At 38.5% G+C, this 20041-nt stretch overlaps 1 protein-coding gene and 1 long non-coding RNA gene across 2 annotated transcripts; one reads left to right on the top strand and one right to left on the bottom strand.

The window, feature by feature from the left end:
- Positions 1-43: 43 nt before the first annotated feature.
- Positions 44-1024, bottom strand: LOC149268111 (uncharacterized). The gene has a single exon (XM_089473426.1). It carries the CDS (start codon positions 1022-1024, stop codon positions 44-46), a length of 981 nt encoding a protein of 326 aa, XP_089329552.1.
- Positions 1025-17341: 16317 nt separating this feature from the next.
- On the top strand, positions 17342-19151 carry LOC149268110 (uncharacterized). Its single transcript, XR_016270957.1, has 3 exons — positions 17342-17369; positions 17727-17879; positions 17937-19151. It is a non-coding gene; the product is annotated as an uncharacterized LOC149268110 (long non-coding RNA).
- The last annotated feature ends 890 nt before the right edge of the window (positions 19152-20041 follow it).

Raw genomic sequence — 20041 nt, 5'->3', positions numbered from 1 at the left:
ACATTTTAGTGTTGTCGGCATTGAACACGAATCGATAGTATCGTCATTGGACGATTTGCATCGTGAGGTCGGACTGAAGGACCGGGCCTGGATGAAGAATATCATTCAGGCTCTTCCCATTGGAAGATGGGCACGATGCATTGAACACCACCCTCACTTTGGTGATGGTGCTGTCGATCTTAAAAACCGCATGGTGAGGCAAGTAAAAGTTACTCATTGCAGGATTGCAATGTGAGAACACTGGCCTCATATGACCCAAGTCGAGATACTCTTCCAGGATAGCTTCGTATTCAGCCTTGGGTGTCGGATTCTTGGACAATCTGCTCTCATTCTTGAGAATGATGGATCGCGAATGACCTAAGTTAGGGTGATCCGGATCTTTGAAAGGTAGAGTCACGATGTCGGAGCCAGACTTGTCTCTCCGTGTGGTTCGGACAAAGTTATCCTCACACGCAGAGTCTGGTTCACTGGCTACCTTGGGGAGATTCTCCACCTCCCAAAATTTGCTGATGAGGTGATCGAGTTTTTCATCGTGGAGGATAGTAACTCTAGTCGTGAAAGCGGAAATCGACTCTTGAGGCTTCTTGGTGACTGGACCCGTAAAAATCCAGCCAAAGATTGTCTCTTGGCCCATAAGTGATCCGCAGAGGTTAGGGCGGAAGCCCCCCTGAACGATCGACGGAAGGATATCCGCGCCTAAAAGAACGTCAATTTGAGCGCTCTTGAAGAAGAGTGGATCAGCTAATGGGATGTCGGGCAGATTGTTTAAGAGCTGTTGCGGAATGGGGTACGATGGCAGATTGCCGGAGAGTCGTGGGATGACGAAGGCTGAGGCCTCAATTCGAAGTCGGGGTTTCAGCGGAGTGCCGATATGGAAGTCACAAAACTTCGTTGATTGTGCTGCCACAGAGTGGCCTAGACCGGACACCTGTGTTTGCACGGATCGGAATGGTAGCTTCATCAGACGGAATAATCGTTCGGAAATGAACGTCGCCTCGGACCCCGAATCGATTAGAGCCCACATTACGAGCTACTTCGGACGTACCTGGAGTCACAGCGGCTCCGGACGAGGAGCTGTTTGCTGTGGAGCCTTCACGGTGAAGCAATGTATTGTGCCTCCCCTTGCACTTGTTGCAATTGTGTATGCTAGTGCAGTCGCGCAGTTGGTGACCTTGCGCAAAGCAGTTCAGGCAAAGTTGCCTTCGCTTTATGTAGATCTCGCGCGCTGCCAGAGACATTTGGATAAAACGAGGACACAGACGAATCGGATGGATTTCTTTAGCACACAAATCGCACTTTTCGGACATGGGCTGGACTTGTATCTCGAAGGCATGGACTTTTTTATGAGAGGTGCTGATTGGATTTCAGATCTGCACCTGGGACTTTCGGGAGGGACCTATCACCTTCCATAGCTTTAAGCGCGCGAGCATGTTCGCTAATGAAGAGACTTACGTCTTTCCAGGCTGGGATGTCTGATTTTCTAGTGAGCGAATGCTCACAAAGAGGTCGAGTGTGTTCGGGTAACTTGGAAGTGCACAAGAACACAAGGATAAAATCCCAGTTCTCCGTAGAGATCTGAGCTTGCTCGATGGCAGTGACACACCGATGAATGGTGCCATACAACTCTCTGAGAGCCGCGCCTGATTCTTTGGTGACCTTGGGGAGATTGAGAAGGATCTAAAGCTGGCTGTTCACTAACAGTCGCTTGTTCTCGTACCGGTCCACAAGGCGTCCCAGGCCGATGCAAAGCCATCGTTCGTGAGCGGGCACTCGGCGACTAAGGCATTTGCATCACCTGCTGATTTTGAGACAAAGACATATTGACTGAAATTGCGGACTTCGGACTGGACCGGGTAACGACTGCAGTCGTCCAGTGGTTTTTTTTTAAGTTTTTTTTGGCATAAACTCTAAATTGAAAGCTATTACATTGAAATTTGGATTGTATGAATATTTTACGCTCCTTAGATGACCTACCAAGTTTTATATGATTTGGGGCATTATTTCATATAGCTGCCATATAACCGATCTGGCCGATATTGGTGAATGTTGCATAAAATACTTTTTTTTTATTTTTTATTTTAAAAAAGAAAAAAATAATTATAAAGAAATGAAATTTAAGTAAATATATTTAAAAGAATAGATCAATTTAACAAATTTTTAATTAGGTTTACTTTATTCTAGCTCAAAATATTCATCTTCTGAAGCAATGACCTCAAGTTCACCCTCATCTTCCTCGTCTGACGAATCCACTTCATTATTTTCCGAAGGTATTTCTATAAGTGGTTCTTGTAGTAGGGATATCACTTCTGCTGGTATTACTTTTAACTTGATTCGCTGCGATCCTTTTTTAAAAAAGGTGCTAGACAGCAATGGATCCGAACTATCCATTGATCTATTAAAAACATCAGTGATGTTGTCTAGTCGACTGCATTTTCTTGCGTGGCCTCTTCTATCGCTTTTGTATAGTTTATTTCTTGATTCAGATGCATGTTCCCCAAGGCAGCCTACAGGAACTAAACATGTATCTATTATTTGGTGCCCATGTACTAAGATTTTGTGAACTGTGGGCGACATGGGATACCAAGGATATTTATCGTGATATGCCACAAAAACTTTCGCACAGAAGGCTTTAAACTTTTCCGAGTTTATGCTGTATTCGCAGTTAATTGTCGTTAAAATAGTATGAAAACTTTGCAGAATGTCAAAATCAAAATGTAGAATTGATGACAGTAAAGCTGGATTTGAAAACGCCCTTCTCGCTGTGTTGTCATCATTTGAGTTGCCACTGCCATTTGGAAGAGGCTTGTCTACATTTAGGCCCATTTCTTTCATCATTTTTGATTGCAACAGTCTTTTTCGTGCTTCCAGGTCAAACTTATCGCAATCCTTTACATGCCACTTCTTAAGCTCAATTCTGTATGAGACTTTTAAAACAAACTCGAAAAAGCGGATCCAAGCGTGTAAAGGACTGATTCCATATTGAAGAGCGTGTGCCTTAGCCATAAAAACCTTTGAGTTCATATCTTTAATGTTCAGCAATTGTTTTGGCTTCGCTCCACAGATTGGGCAAGATTGACACGAGTTGGTTCCTGACAATATGTTTAAGACTTTCCCGTCTATTAGCGTCATATGCCCAGTATATTCGACGTATATATTTTTTTCTTTATATTTATATAAATATATTTCCAAGTTGCGAATCTGAACATCCAAATTTTCCTTTTCTGCTAATATGAGGGCGGAAGTTTCCTTAATGAATTCGATTTTCAAAGGTCGGCAAAATCTAACAGATTGCGGGGCTTTGTTGAACCAAATAATTTGTTGTGTCTCATTTATCAATTTTAATGGAATAATTGTAGTAACAAACAGTGAACTCTCAATTGATGGTCTATCATGGAAACGCTGTTTGTACACACTCTGGCCGGTGGAACCATCATATCCATAGCTAAAGAATAGTTTACAATGTACTATATTGGGAAGTGTTTCTAGGACCTCGTGTTGCATTTCAAGAATGCGGGAAGATGTATGATTCAATAGATTTTGTAATGATACATGTGCTTTATTTTCCAAATATTCAATTCCTTGTGGCCTAAGTTTTAATTTAGAATTAAGAACGGCCGGATATGCCGGGTATATATCACAACCGTAAATCTTTGAATTTCTTTGGATACTTATGTACTGGCTTTTTGTGAATCCGTTTTCCAATATAAAAGCAAGAGCACTGTCGGGTGACATTTGTTTTGGTTCATCCGTAAAAAGTTTTTTTTTTATATCATCAATACTCTCACAATTCCCAGCTGCTTTTAAAACAATAGCCAAATTCTTTTCATTTGATTTTTTAGCTGAAACTGTGGCTGCATGTATGAGTAAGGGAGATGAATTGTTATTCTCTTTAGAAATTTCGGCGGCTAATTTTCTTTTTAGACGTGGACCAGCGCTTTCGTAATCACATTTTGGGCGACCCATTTTATTTGTTAAGGCATATTGACCAGTGATGTCAATGAATAAGCTTTTGCCAAGCCATTCCGAGTGTTTTATCTTAAATCTTTCAAGAGTTGAATTACACTTCGGCAGGTGCTTACGAATGTAATTTACAAAGCCTTTAACTTTTTGATTTATTAAGCTTATGTTCTCCTCATCTAAGTGTTTTTCTGCAATATTTGCCAATATATGTTGTTATACTGCGTCGACTGAGCGATTGTTTTTGCTCCAAATGTCAACCAGATTAGCACGACTAAACTCATATTGTACTAGAAAAATTAAATTTGATCGAAAACGTGTGGATTCGGACAAAAAAGATTAGTTTCATATTAATCTGTACAAATTTGTTAATAACTCTGCATATAAAACCTTTTGCAACGCTTTGCCATACAAAAGTACTGATCCACGAAACACAACTACGCTTGTTAAGTTCATTCTGAAAATACACATTTACAAAACACGGTACAACTAAACAGAAACACATAAAAACGATACAATTATAAATAAACTATTGTTTTCAATACCTGGACAACCGTTTTCCATATTAAATCTTTTCACTTTTGTGTAAACTTTCGCCAAAACAAACAATTAAAGTTGCCAAACTTTTGCCGCCAATTTCCTACAAAACATATGGTATATAAACAGCTGACTTTAACAGCGCTCTAACAGAAAACTATTGCGTCAAATGTGAAAGTTAAATATTTTTTTGTCTAACTAGAATGTTTAAAAAATAAAAATTAACAAAATTCTGAAATACCTAAAAAAAAAAAAAATTGACTTTATGCCAAAAAAAACTTTAAAAAAAACCACAGTGGACTGGACTGCGCTTGAAAGTGCTGGTGGTCGGTAGTTTCCCGGACGGAATGGGGGATGCGGAAGCACTGCGCTTGATCAGACGTGAAGCGGGTACACTCAGCTGCGCTCGGCTAGAACGATCGGACATGGAGGTTTACTCGGACACCGTGTTAAACAAAGCCTGGAGAGTCGGCGATGAAGGCAAGTTTCGATAACCGAATCGAAACTTGTTAGACCAACAAAGAAACGTTTTATTTGGGGAATAATAAATAAAAACACAAAAAAAGAGAAAAAACAAGTAAGAAAGCTCCAGTCGAGACTGCTCGACTAGGAGATACCCTGAACCCTCTACGCTGATTTTCTAATCATTCTGCATTTTTATGCACACATACATACACATGCATCCACACGCACGCATAAGCCTGCGCTCTGCTAACTGCGCAGTAAGCAGCGACTGCGCTTGGGCTGCGCTGCAGTGTGAGCAATACTTTGAGAATTTATTTGTTCAATAATTTCTTTTGTAGACATAAGATCTTAATGAAACTTTCAGAGTGTAATCATATGATGAATATGGGAGTACATTCCAAAGCACAAGTCTCTAGTATTTGAAATGCGTTTTTTACAAATTGGGGGAGAAGGGGGCGTGGTATCCAAAATCTGTAAATTACAAAATCTTTGTATCGATTAACTTTATATACAACGCAAATTTGAGGACTCCAGGTCTAAAAGTGTTCAAATTAGGCTAAAAAAACAAAATAAATTTTTCGATTATTCTCGATAAAAAAGTTATCGGACAATTTATCGAAAAAATAAAGCAAACTCGTACTGCGTATGGTACACACGAGTATGCATGCCAAATTTCAGCTCTCTAGCTCTTATAACTTCTGAGATCGACGCACTCATACGGACGGACGGACGGACGGACGGACGGACAGACGGACAGGGCTATATCGACTCAGCTCGTCACGCTGATCAAGAATATATATACTTTGTGGGGTCTGCCACGCCTCCTTCTGCCCGTTACATACTTTTTCACAAAACCATTATACCCTGATTTCCCATTTTCAATGGGTTCAGGGTATAATAACAAAAAAAAAAACAAACGGGAAGAATATTAACTAAATCCGCAAAAAAAAAGAAAAAAATGCAAATCGAAGAATACACAAAAAATAGTAAAAATAAAAAAAAAAACAAGTAAGAAAGCTCTAGTCGAGACTGCTCGACTACGAGATCCCCTGAACCCTTGGAGCAATAGATATTTCAATAATTTTTCGCGTCTTTCAGTTCACACAAGAAACACGCACACACACACACAGGCACGTACGCACACACAGGCACACATACACACACACGCATACAGACACACATACACAAACACACACGCATACTCACACAAACGCATACACACACACACATACACACACATACACACACAAGCACCCACGCATAAACACGCATGGGCTGCAGTGTGCGCTTACTATGAGAACTTAATTGTTTAATAACTCTTTTTTATGGACGTACGATCTTCATGAAACTTTCAGATTATGATTATAACATGAATATGCATGTAATTGCCAAAGCACAAGTCTCTAGTATTTGAAATACGGTTTTTACAAAAGTGAGGGTGAGGGGGTGAATTTAAGGGTGGGGGTACATTTTAACAAAAACCGAAATTGTATAAATTGCATGTAAGCATACATTAAAAATTTGGAGACTCTAGCAATAAAGGTGTAGAAGATATAATTTTATAACTGGTTTTCGATAAGGTTTTTTATCGATAAAAAAAGATCGGGATGAGTTATCGATTTTTAATGATAAACTTGATATGCGCGCTGTAATTACGGACATTTAAAAAAAAATTTGAAGTCTCTAGCTCTTATATCTTCTGAAATCGACGCGTTCATACATACGGACAGACGGACAGACGGACAGACGGACGGACGGACAGACGGACAGACAGACGGACAGGGCCAAATCAACTCAGCTCGTCGCCCTGATCAAGAATATATATACTTTGTGGGGTCTGCCACGCCTCCTTCTGCCTGTTACATACATTTCAACAAAACCATTATACCCTGATTTCCCATTGAAAATGGGTTCAGGGTATAAAAAGTATATGTATCAGAATATTACAAAATTAAGATTATTAAAATGTACGAATTTATCTGTATTTATTATTTAATTAATTCCTCCCCTGTTTTCTTTTAATTTAATAATTTTTTTTAGTTTTATATATTTATTATTATTTGAACTATCGGTATCAAAATCAATAGTTGCGCGCTGTGATTATCGGTATTTATATGAAAAATTTTCTAAGCATTTGCACACGGAACAACAAATGGAATATATTTATTATTTTTGCAAGTGTTATGAATATAGATGTGTTTTGTTAATAAGTTAATTAATTATGTGTTAATTGTGTTGCTGCTCTGGTTGTACATTCATATGGATATATGTATGTACATATGTTTATCACCCCTTTTTATACCCTGAACCCATTGAAAATGGGAAATCAGGGTATAATGGTTTTGTGAAAAAGTATGTAACGGGCAGAAGGAGGCGTGGCAGACCCCACAAAGTATATATATTCTTGATCAGCGCGACGAGCTGAGTCGATATAGCCCTGTCCGTCTGTCCGTCCGTCCGTCCGTCCGTATGAGTGCGTCGATCTCAGAACTTATAAGAGCTAGAGAGCTGAAATTTGGCATGCATACTCGTGTGTACCATACGCAGTACGAGTTTGCTTTATTTTTTCGATAATTCATCCGATAACTTTTTTATCGAGAATAATCGAAAAATTGATTTTGTTTTTTCAGCCTAATTTGAACACTTTTAGACCTGGAGTCTTCAAATTTGCGTTGTATATAAAGTTAATCGATACAAAAATTTTGTAGTTTACAGATTTTGGATACCACGCCCCCTTCTCCCCCAATTTGTAAAAAACGCATTTCAAGTACTAGAGACTTGTGCTTTGGAATGTACACCCATATTCATCCTATGATTACACTCTAAAAGTTTCATTAAGATCTTATGTCTACAAAAGAAATTATTCGACAAATAAATTCTCATAATATTGCCCACACTGCAGCGCAGCCCAAGCGCAGTCGCTGCTTACTGCGCAGTTAGCAGTAAGTATGTATGTGTGCATAAAAATGCAGAATGATTAGAAAATCAGCTTAGAGGGTTCAGGGTATCTCCTAGTCGAGCAGTGTCGACTAGAGCCTTCTTACTTGTTATACCCTGAACCCATTGAAAATGGGAAATCAGGGTATAATGGTTTTGTGAAAAAGTATGTAACGGGCAGAAGGAGGCGTGGCAGACCCCACAAAGTAGTGTATATATTCTTGATCAGCGCGACGAGCTGAGTCGATATAACCCTGTCCGTCTGTCCGTCCGTCCGTATGAGTGCGTCGATCTCAGAAGTTATAAGAGCTAGAAAGCTGAAATTTGGCATGCATACTCGTGTGTACCATGCGCAGTACGAGTTTGCTTTATTTTTTCGATAAATCATCCGATAACTTTTTTTATCGAGAATAATCGAAAATTTGATTTTGTTTTTTTAGCCTAATTTGAACACTTTTAAACCTGGAGTCTTCAAATTTGCGTTGTATATAAAGTTAATCGATGCAAAGATTTTGTAATTTACAGATTTTGGATACCACGCCCCATTCGCCCCCAATTTGTAAAAAACGCATTTCAAATACTAGAGACTTGTGCTTTGGAATGTACACATATATTCACCATATGATTACACTCTGATAGTTTCATTAAGATCTTATGTCTACAAAAGAAATTATTCGACAAATAAATTCTCATAATATTGCCCACACTGCATCGCAGCCCAAGCGCAGTCGCTGCTTACTGCGCAGTTAGCAGAGCGCAGGCTTATGCGTGCGTGTGGATGCATGTGTATGTATGTGTGCATAAAAGAAGTGCAGAATGATTAGAATATCAGCTTGGAGGGTTCAGGGTATCTCCTAGTCGAGCAGTCTCGACTGGAGCCTTCTTACTTGTTAAAATTGAAGAATATTTCGAAGCAATTATCCAGTGTGGATGCTGCTGAAGAAATATTAACTAAATATACCTTCGAGAGTCGCCCTTCTCAATTTGGAGGCTCCGTCGTTGTTGGTACCTCCTTCTGTGCTAACATCGTGACCTAACTCTCTCGCTCCACCCTCACCTTGTGCTTTCGTTTTATCATCGGCGCCTAACTCACTAGACCCTACATATCTTATCTGACGTCTCTCCTCGAAAGCAAGTTTTCTTATCTAGGCTTTTATCTGAGTCGACCTGTGAGGCAGTATCAGCTTTTATCTCAAGTAAGCTTTCGGCCAATGTTTTTATATCGAAGTTTAAATCCTTTCAGGTAATTTCACTATTTATAGACTCGATCGTTCGGTTCGCAGAGGGGGTGGTGTGTTAATTGCCGTTAAATCTATTATCCTCTCCGAATTGTTTACCTTCTCATCCCTTCATGATGCGGAGATTATAGGGGTTAAATTAACTCTCCAATCGTGCTAATTGTTTATCACATGTTCTTATATCCCTCCCTCTTCTGATGTACAAGTTTATGCTCAACATATAAATTGTATTAAAGAAGTTTATGAACATGTAAATGATAGAGACTTGCTTCTTGTGTTGGGTGATTTTAATATTCCCAATACTTCTTGGTCATCAACTTGTAATGCAAATTACTTTATTCCGACAATTGATCAATATCTTTTTGATGAATTGTTTATGTCTATGTTTCAGATGAACTTAATTTCTAATCATCTAAGTCGTACACTAGATCTTGTGTTCATTAATCATGAGTCGCTCATTAATATCACGAGAGCAACTCCTTTCTGTTTACCTGAGGATATACATCACCCCACTTTAGAGGTTTTATTAGCTGTTGATAATCATTTCACTTATACTCCTTTGCCTACTAAACCAAGTCGCTGTTATCGTAAATGCAATTTTGTTTTGCTTTTTTTATACTACCTCAAACTCTATTTTGGATCGTTGTGTCCCTCTCAATCATATTTCTCCTATTGCAAATAACCCTCCGTGGTTTACTAAGACACTTTCGAGCTTAAGAAACATTGAAACTAAATGTTATAAGAATTATAAGAAGTCTGGCTTAGCTGTTGATTGGTCTAAATATTCCATAGCCAAGTCAAATTTCATTCCTATAAATTCTAGTTGTTATGAGAATTATCTCATACGTGGCAAACGTCAGTTTGCACGAGATCCTAAACAGTAAATCTACTGGTTTGCCGTCCTCATTTGTCCTTGGTGGTGTAAAAACTTGCAGTGACCAGGACTCCTCTGATTTATTTGCAGATTTTTTTCAATCCACTTATTCTTCTGCTGATCTTTACAGCAACTCATATCCATATTCACTTACTGAATATGGGTCCATTAAAACTCCTAAAGTTACTGCATCATCAGATACTTATTCTAATGCTTGAACTCTTAGGATTTTCACCTAGACTTGTGTCTTGGATTTCGTCCTATTTAAAGGGTAGAATTAGGGTCCATTGCTCTTTTCCCTTTTTATACCCTGAACCCATTTTCAATGGGAAATCAGGGTATAATGGTTTTGTTGAAATGTATGTAACAGGCAGAAGGAGGCGTGGCAGACCCCACAAAGTATATATATTCTTGATCAGTGCGACGAGCTGAGTTGATTTGGCCCTGTCCGTCTGTCTGTCCGTCTGTCCGTCCATCCGTCTGTCCGTATGTATGAACGCGTCGATTTCAGAAGATATAAGAGCTAGAGACTTCGAATTTTTTTTTAAAATGTCCGTAATTACAGCGCGCATATCAAGTTTATCATTAAAAATCGATAACTCATCCCGATCTTTTTTTATCGATAAAAAACCTTATCGAAACCCAGTTATAAAATTATATCTTCTACACCTTTATTGCTAGAGTCTCCAAATTTTTAATGTATGCTTATATGCAATTTATACAATTTCGGTTTTTGTTAAAATTAACCCCCCACCCTTAAATTCACCCCCTCACCCTCACTTCTGTAAAAAGCGTATTTCAAATACTAGAGACTTGTGCTTTGGCAATTACATGCATATCTATGTTGTAATCATAATCTAAAAGTTTCATGAAGATCGTATGTCCACAAAAAAAGTTATTAAGCAATTAAGTTCTCATAGTAAGCGCTCACTGCCGCCCATGCGTGTATATGCTTGTGTGTGTATATGTATGTAATTGTTTGTGTATGTGTGTGTGTATGTATGTGTGTGTATGTATGCCCGTGTGTGCGTGCGTGCGTGCGTGTGTGTGTGTGTGTGTGCGTGTTTCCTGTGTAAGCTGAAAGTCGCGAAAAATTATTGAAATAGCTATTACTCCAAGGGTTCAGGGGATCTCGTAGTCGAGTAGTCTCGACTAGAGCTTTCTTACTTGTTATAAATGGCCTTCCTAGCTGTATCTCTTATTCTACTATACTTATGTATGCCGATGATGTAAAGCTTTGCCTTTCGTACTCCAGTGCAAATGGACATCTTCACCTTCAAAATGACCACAATTGATTTCAAAGTGTATGACAATGACCTTCAGTCGTACCGTTCCTTTAATTGTTGATTATAAAATTAGCAATATTTCCTTACGACGCATCTATACAGTCAAAGATCTTGGTGTGTTCTTTGACTGTAAACTAAATTTTAATCTTCATATTTCTACCATCATCAATGAATCCAAAACTGTGCTTGGCTTTATTAAACGTTGGTCTAAAGAATTTAATGATCCTTTTATCACCAAGCTATTATTTATTTCTCTTGTGCGTCCTATTTTAGAGTATTGCTCAGTTGTATAGTCTCCGCAGCATAAACTGTATCAGGAACGTATCGAATCGGTCCAAAAACAGTTTCTTCTCGTTGCCTTAAGAGATCTTAGATGGGACAGTAATGTACGATTACCGTCTTATTATAGTAGGCTTCAGCTTATTGACCTTCCATCGTTAACCAATCGTAGAACAATTTTAGGAATTGTTTTTCTGCATAAATTGATTAGCGGTGATATTGATTCGCCCTCTTTGTTCCATCCCGAACAACTGGACACTATCGTGCACTTAGTTTACCGTTGTGTACTACGGATTATTCTTTGCATAATGCGTTTCATGTTCTTTGTGTTAACTTTAATACACATTATCACGTATTTTCCTTAGAGCTCTCTCTTCCTAAATTAAAATCTTTACTATTAGCTTATCTTAGGGGTATCACCCGCAGTGCCCAAGCATAAGCACTGGTATACATTTCGTTGCCAATGTTGTGTAGTCATTTCTCGATCCTTTCCTATACTCCATTCTGGCTCTTCTTTTAATCTTTTCTTTCTTATTTTCTTATTCTTTGTTTTTCCTACTACTCTTGCAATAACTTGTAATACTTTCCTTTTTCTTTACTAATTTATTTATTTATTTTTTTATTATTAATTTTTTTTTAATTCCTTTTTCTTTCTCTCTCTCTCTTCTTTTTATACCCTGAACCCATTGAAAATGGGAAATCAGGGTATAATGGTTTTGTTGAAATGTATGTAACAGGCAGAAGGAGGCGTGGCAGACCCCACAAAGTATATATATTCTTGATCAGGGCGACGAGCTGAGTCGATTTGGCCCTGTCCGTCTGTCTGTCTGTCCGTCTGTCCGTCCGTCCGTCTGTCCGTCTGTCCGTCTGTCCGTCTGTCCGTATGTTTGAACGCGTCGATTTCCGAAGATATAAGAGCTAGAGACTTGAATTTTTTTTTAAAATGACCGTATATACAGCGCGGACGTCGAGTTTGCTTTTAAAATTCGAAAAATCATCCCGTTATGTTTTTATCGACTAAAAACATTCAAGTTCAAATCAGATGCCTCTATAGCTAATTGTGAATGATTTTTCTTTTTTTAAATTTCTCAAATATTCAATATAATATGTAGATCATATGCTGAAAGTTTCATTAAATTCCGTTCAGTCAAAAATTAATAAAAAATAATCAAATATTTGGCCAATTAACAAACGCACGTGCAGCAGCTACAACAAAAACATCACATCAGCTGTTAGTTTCGTTTAGTTTTGGTAGATGGCGCAGCAACAGTGAATCTATTTGAGTTTTGCCAGCATTGCTAGCAGAAGTCGGGTGGCCTAGTGTGTTAGCTGCATGACGCTCGATCGAGAAGTCCGCGGTTCGAATCCCGGTCGATGCAACTAATGTGAGTTTTTTTTTAATTGTTTCAAAATATTTTTATATTTTCATAAATGAGTTTTCTATTTATTTATATTTTTGAATACACCGAAATTGAAATTTTAACTATACTTTATGTGCGTTTTTAATAGTTTGGTTATTCTAGCAGATTCTTAGAATCACATCAGCAGTTAGTTTCGTTTAGTTTTGGTAGATGGCGCTGCAGCAGTGAATCTATTTGAGTTTTGCCAGCGCCACTAGCAGGAGTGAGGTGGCCTAGTGTGTTAGCAGCGTGGCGCTCGATCGAGGAGTCGCGGTTCGAATCCCGATCGGTGCAACTGATGTTAATTTTTTTTAATTGTTTCAAAATGTTTTTATATTTTATTAAATGAGTTTGGTATTTTATTTATATTTTTAAATACATTGAAATTGAAATTTCAGCCATACTAAATGAGCATTTTTATTTGTTGGGTTCAGGGTAGTATCTAGTCGAGCACTCTCGACTAGAATTTTCTTACTTGTTATTTATATTTTTTTAAGAATAAAAAGTACTTAATATTTATTTTAAGTTTCATTCTAACACTTTCTTTTCATAGTCTCAATAGTATCACTGACCACATTTGGCTGTGAAATGGGGCTGGCCGGACTGGCAAATAAAATACCCACATCTGGTTGGCGATACTATTTTTATATTGTGTTGTACTCTTTATAGGCTATTTTAATTTTAGTTGACTCTAGTTTTGTCAATATCTTTAAATAAATAAATAGCTATTTCAATCATTTTTCGTGTCTTTCTACTTACACAAGACACACACGCATACACACACACACACATATATATACACACACACATACACGCACACAAGCACCCACGCCTAAACACGCAATCTTCATGAAACTTTCAAATTATGATCATAATACGGATATACAAGTATTTGCCAAAGCACAAGTCTCTAGTATTTGAAATACGCCTTTTACTAATATGTGGGTGAGGGGGTGGATATAGGGGTGGGGGGTAAATTCTAACAACAACCGAAATTTTATAAACTGCATATAAGCATACATTAAAGATTTGGAGACTTTAGCTTTAAAGTTGCACATACAAGCATACACACACTCACATTTATAAAATTACAAGCAATTTAAAAGGGCTTTCTTTATTTAAAATAAAATAAAACCTAAACCAGCAATAACCCTCCGAGAGCCATAAAGGATATTGGTGAGTACGCACTCCCTTTATTTCCCCCTCACCTAGCACCCAACAAAAGGGCGCCAAGAAGGCTTCGAAAATGGCCGGCCGCCAATCACTCGAGAGTGGCTTGGGAGAGAGAGAGCCAAAAGACACTCAAAGGCGGCTCTCTCTCCGCAACTCAAGTCGGCCATTGCAACTAAGAGACGATCACACTCACACTCACACACATGCTAGCACAAAAACCCACCCCGACGCACGCGCTCACGCTCTCTCTCACTCAACACAAATCCACTCAACTCAACCTCGCTCAAACAATGGCGTCACTGCTACATATACGAATGCAAACTTGACTACAGTTACGGCTACGACAACAACAACACATGCGACTACAACAACACATTCAACTACAAAAACCAAGAATAAAGCTACAAGCGCGAATACAGTGGCAAGATGGCTCACTGATGTGCCGCCATTCTTGCCACTTGATCTGCCGCAGCCATTTTCAAATGCTGCCACCACTTCAACAACAACAACAAACGTCGCTCATAGTCAACAAAACTGGCAGTCGCCATTAAAAAGACGCTGCAATGACATTGACGAAAATGACGACGCCACTAAGTTTACATTAAAAACAAGTAAGGAAGCTCTAGTCGAGACTGCTCGACTACGAAATCCCCTGAACCCTTGGAGCAATAGATATTTCAATAATTTTTCGCGTCTTTCAGCTTACACAATAAACACGCACACACACGCACGTACGCACACACAGGCATATATACACACACACGCATACACACTCACATACACACATACATACACAAACACATACATACACATACACAAACACATACACACACATACACACACAAGCACCCACGTATAAACACGCATGGGCGGCAGTGAGCGCTTACTATGAGAACTTAATTGCTTAATAACTTTTTATGGACGTACGATCTTCATGAAACTTTCACATTATGATTATAACATGGATATGCATGTAATTGCCAAAGCACAAGTCTCTAGTATTTGAAATACGCTTTTTACAAAAGTGAGGGTGAGGGGGTGAATTTAAGGGTGGGGGGTAAATTTTAACAAAAACCGAAATTGTATAAATTGCATATAAGCATACATTAAAAATTTGGAGACTCTAGCAATAAAGGAGTAGAAGATATAATTTTATAACTGGTTTTCGATAAGGTTTTTTATCGATAAAAAAAGATCGGGATGAGTTATCGATTTTTAATGATAAACTTGATATGCGCGCTGTAATTACGGACATTAAAAAAAAAATTGAAGTCTCTAGCTCTTAAATCTTCTGAAATCGACGCGTTCATACATACGGACAGTCGGACAGACAGACGGACAGGGCCAAATCAACTCAGCTCGTCGCCCTGATCAAGAATATATATACTTTGTGGGGTCTGCCACGCCTACATTTCAACAAAACCATTATACCCTGATTTCCCATTGAAAATGGGTTCAGGGTATAACAACTAAGCCAACTGATAGTACAGTCACTAAGCAAAAGATACCTTCAATCTTTTTGCCTCTGGTGACTGATATAGTGCCACTGCTGGACAAGCTTAACAAGCATCCAGCAGTGAAAAGATTTAGCACTAAAGCTACTGGTGGTGCTTAGACACATATAATGCAGTACTGGGAGTACTGCATCGAGAAAAGCTGCAACTGCGCACTCACCAGCCACGCCAGTTGAAAGGGTATCGAGTGGTGCTAAAACACTTGCACCACTCGACGCCTTGTGACTGGTTGAGGGTGCAGTTGCACGCTCTGGGCTTTGTGACGCGCTTCATTCGCGTCATGAAGCACAGATTTACATCGAAGCTTAATCTGCTTGAGATCGAGCTTCAGGCAAAGCCAGATGGCAGCCATGAGGCTGTTCTCGATCTGCAGCAGATAGCAATGCAAGCAGTCAGTGTGGAGCGTATGGCCAGGCCCATTGATCCGGCCCAGTGCCATCGATGCCAGGCTTTTGGCCATACGAAAAACTACTGTAGGCGGCCATTTTGATCATGAAGTGTGCCGGCGAGCGCGCTTCAACCGAGTGCCCAAAAGGCAGAGACGAGGCGGCAACTTTCGTGAATTGTGGCGGCGCACACATTAGCTGCTTTAAAGGCTGTCCGGCCTTTAAAGCAGAGCGTGTAAAACTGCTTGCCACAGCAAATACAACAAACACAACAAACAAATACGCAACAGGCCGTGAACAGAAAGCTCACCTACAGCAGCGTCGCGCGTAGCAAAACAGCCGCTACAGGCAAAAACAACACAAATGACAATAACAACATAGGGATATAGGGAAAATTTATAATATCGCCAAGCTGAGCAGCTAAACAATAGTGAGCGTTGTCATACTCGTAGGAACAATTTAACAGTTAGAAATTTGGACCAGGTAGAAAATACTGAAAATCGTTCCATGCGTCGATTAGATTTGCAGATTAGGGAGCAAGAACAACTTGCCAATACTTCGCGTCCAGCGACACGTAGGCAAGATCCTGAGTACAGGGCGATGGAGCAAGAGCAAAATACCTAACAGCATTCAAGTCGTCGAAGTGATCCTATAGTTAGAGAACAGAAACAAATGGCCAATACTTTGCGTCGATCAAGACGTAGGCAAGATCCTGATTACAGGGCGACAGAGCAGGAACAGAATATTGCACAGCACTCTCAAAGCCGACAAAATTTTGGTCAACGATTTTAGAAAGCTCAAGTGACAGGTTGTTGCGGTATCGCGATAAAAATAACGCTACTCCCCGACGTATAGAACAGGCTCGTAATACAAATGCAAGGCGAAGTGCGCGATTGCAAGCCCGTCAAGAGGCATTGACGCCATTAGAAGTGTGCCCCAACGTGTAAGACAGTTTAGGTAGAGCTGTTAATTATTTGAAATGGAAGCATTTAAAATGTAAATCTATCGAAATCATCCCTGATCGCGAATATGTGGCGGCCAGGTAATAGGGTAGTCGATTACAAGGAAGCGTCACTTACAAATACATACAGAGACAAAGCAAATAAAATCTAAAATTCACAGGTTAATCAATCAATCAAAGTGTTTAATTTCAACGTTTTCGTTAATAGCAAACAGTGCTAAAAGTGAACTGTTTAAGCTTTTGTTCACTTGCGCTCACGCTTTGACGTGTCTGCACAGACACAATTGTGTTACAGTTTGTATACATACATGTACATATGTACATATATGTATGTATACATACACATGTATATTATACAAAATGTAAGTAATCTTTTGTTTCATGTTCTTTTTCACAAAATAACAATTGCCTAAAAACCGTTCTTTTGTTTTTATTAACAAACTTTAGATTTAACCAGTGTTAAACTAAATATTGTGTTGTCTGTCCACATGTTAGTACAGTCGACTCTTGTAATTTCAAACCTGCGTTATTTCGAACCCCTCATTAATTCAAAGTTATCACTCAGTAATTCGAACTAAAAATCATTGCTAAGACCCAGTAATTCGTACTCATATGGTTAAACACTCGACAATTCGAAATATTTTAAGAGTCCCTTGAATTTCGTAATAACGAGAGTCGACTGTATTTGTTTTGTGTGTTTCTTGTTATTGTGCTTCCAGGGAAGCTCACATACCCTTAATTCTTAAAGAGTGTCTTAAGGATATAAAAATTGATCCTGAAAACAATGTAAATGTTACTGCAGCTTGTAAAAATGCTCTAAGCCACTGAGGGGAAGTTTACATTCTACAACAAACTTTTTGAATCACTTAAAAGTAAGCACAGCAATTTTTTTTTTTTCTTTGCATTTAAATTAATTTTATTTTTTGCAGACGAAAGGACATGTTGATATGTTGACACAATACGAAAAATTAAAATCTATATCAACCATGAAAAAAAGAAAGCACGACAATGTTGGTGGTGATAGTCCAGCTGCTAAATCATTAAACAAACTGATTTGGCTGTCTATAAAAACTCTGTTTATTTAGATAGTTTAATTGTAAACTTTGTAGTAAACACCATGTCGCCTATTTCGATTGTAGAACAACCATCGTTTAAAGCTTTGCTTGAAGGAGCACAGCAATCAACTGCTCGGCCAAAAATAATGTGCAGGCAGACTTGTAATAAACAAATAACTGCAAAATACTGCAAATATTTGCAAAATACAAAAGAAACTTTGAAAAAAGTAGATTTTGTTTGCACCACTGCGGACATATGGTCCTCTTCAAGAAGAAGCAATCTGGGTGTAACTGTACATTGGATTGAAAGCCATATGTTTGAACGTAAAAGCGCGACTCTAGCTTGCAGAAGATTCAAGGGAACGCACAGCTACGACAAGGTAGCTGAACCAATCGTGGAAATTCATTTGGAGTTTGATTTAATTGATCCAACATGGTTAAAGCGTTTGCATCGTACGGACAGCATGAAGACTCCGTTGAAGATCCAGACTCCATTAAACTTCCACAAGACATTAAAGAAGATAATGACCATGATGACGAGCTCCAACTAATACAATTTCCTGAGTCGTCTGAAGAATTTGAGCAGTGGCAACTTCCAAACCATGAGAGATGTGCTTCTTATACATTGCATTTAATAGCATCACACGATATGGAGAAGGCAAGATCGTTAAATAAGTCATACAAAAAACTTTATGATGCATCTATGGGAAAATGTCAGGCAATTTGGAATTTGTGTTCTAGATCTCCTAAGTCCTGTGAAATATATACAGAAATTACTGGAAAATCTCCTACATCGCCTAGTGCAACTCGGTGGAATTCGTATTATAACTCAATTAAAAACCTTTTGTCCGTTAAGGAAAATTTAAATGACACTTTAAAGAAATTTGGGTTATCCGTTATTAAAGAAATTGAATTGCTCTTTCTTGAAGAGTACATAAAATGTTCAAAACCCATTGCTGATGGCATTAAAAGCTTGGAAGGTGACAAACACACGTATTAGGGCTGTCTTCTTCCAGAACTGTTAAGAATGCTACCAATTTTTAATAATTTAAAAATGGATGACCCTAAATATTGTATTGATCTAATTGAGTTAATGCAGAAAAGTCTTAAAAAAGAGATTTGAAAAATTTTTTAAGTTAAATGAGCCCAAAGCAATTTCCTATCATAAAGACTATAATTCTTAAGTTTAATACTAGTTTACCAAGTTCAGCCCCCGTTGAAAGACTTTTTTCCTATGGTGGAATGATAATGCGGCCACATAGACGCAGCATGACAGATGATTCATTTGAAAAAATTGTCGTTTTAAAATCAACAAATTAATATTTAAGTTATTTTTTACAAAGAAAAAATTACCAACTTTGGAATTACATATAGGTATGCAAATTAAGCAAATGAATCATGCTAGAACCATAAACAATTTTTGTAAAAAAATCACGATTGTGTTCATAGTTTGAAAATACTAATAAAACAAAAAACGATAGTTACAAAAAAGCATTTTATTTGAAAAAACCATTTTCAAAATACCTATTTTGTATTTTACATTCGAATACCTTTTTTGAAAACCCATTTTGCATTTCCATTCAATTGGAAAAATTTAAAAACATTTCCATTTTATATTCGAATGCTTTTTATAAACCATTTTTAACAGCTCTGGCACTCACTTCCTCAGTAAGGCAGCCGAAGGATTCGCTGCTAAGTTAGGCCCACGGTATGATGGGCCGTACAAGGTCGTCAGCTTTGTATCCACGAACATCGTAAAATTACAACGGCCAGGCACACGACAGCGGAGGACGGCCAACGTGGCCGATGTAAAGGAGTTCCACGAAGTCCCCGGTGACGAGGAGAATCAAGATATGAACGCCAAGATAGCTTAAGGGGCGGGAAAAACACTTATCTTGTATTAATTCTAAGTCACACGAGCTAGACATAAGGCACTACAGGCAGACATTAGGCAAAGCGCAGGCATTAGGTAGCAGTTT

This window comes from Drosophila arizonae, chromosome X, assembly GCF_054131065.1.
Source record: "Drosophila arizonae isolate 15081-1271.41 chromosome X, UAZ_ARI_1.0, whole genome shotgun sequence".
NCBI lineage: Eukaryota > Metazoa > Arthropoda > Insecta > Diptera > Drosophilidae > Drosophila > Drosophila arizonae.
The sequence above is the reverse complement of the archived record's forward strand: the minus strand, read 5'-3'. Positions and strand labels throughout refer to the sequence as shown.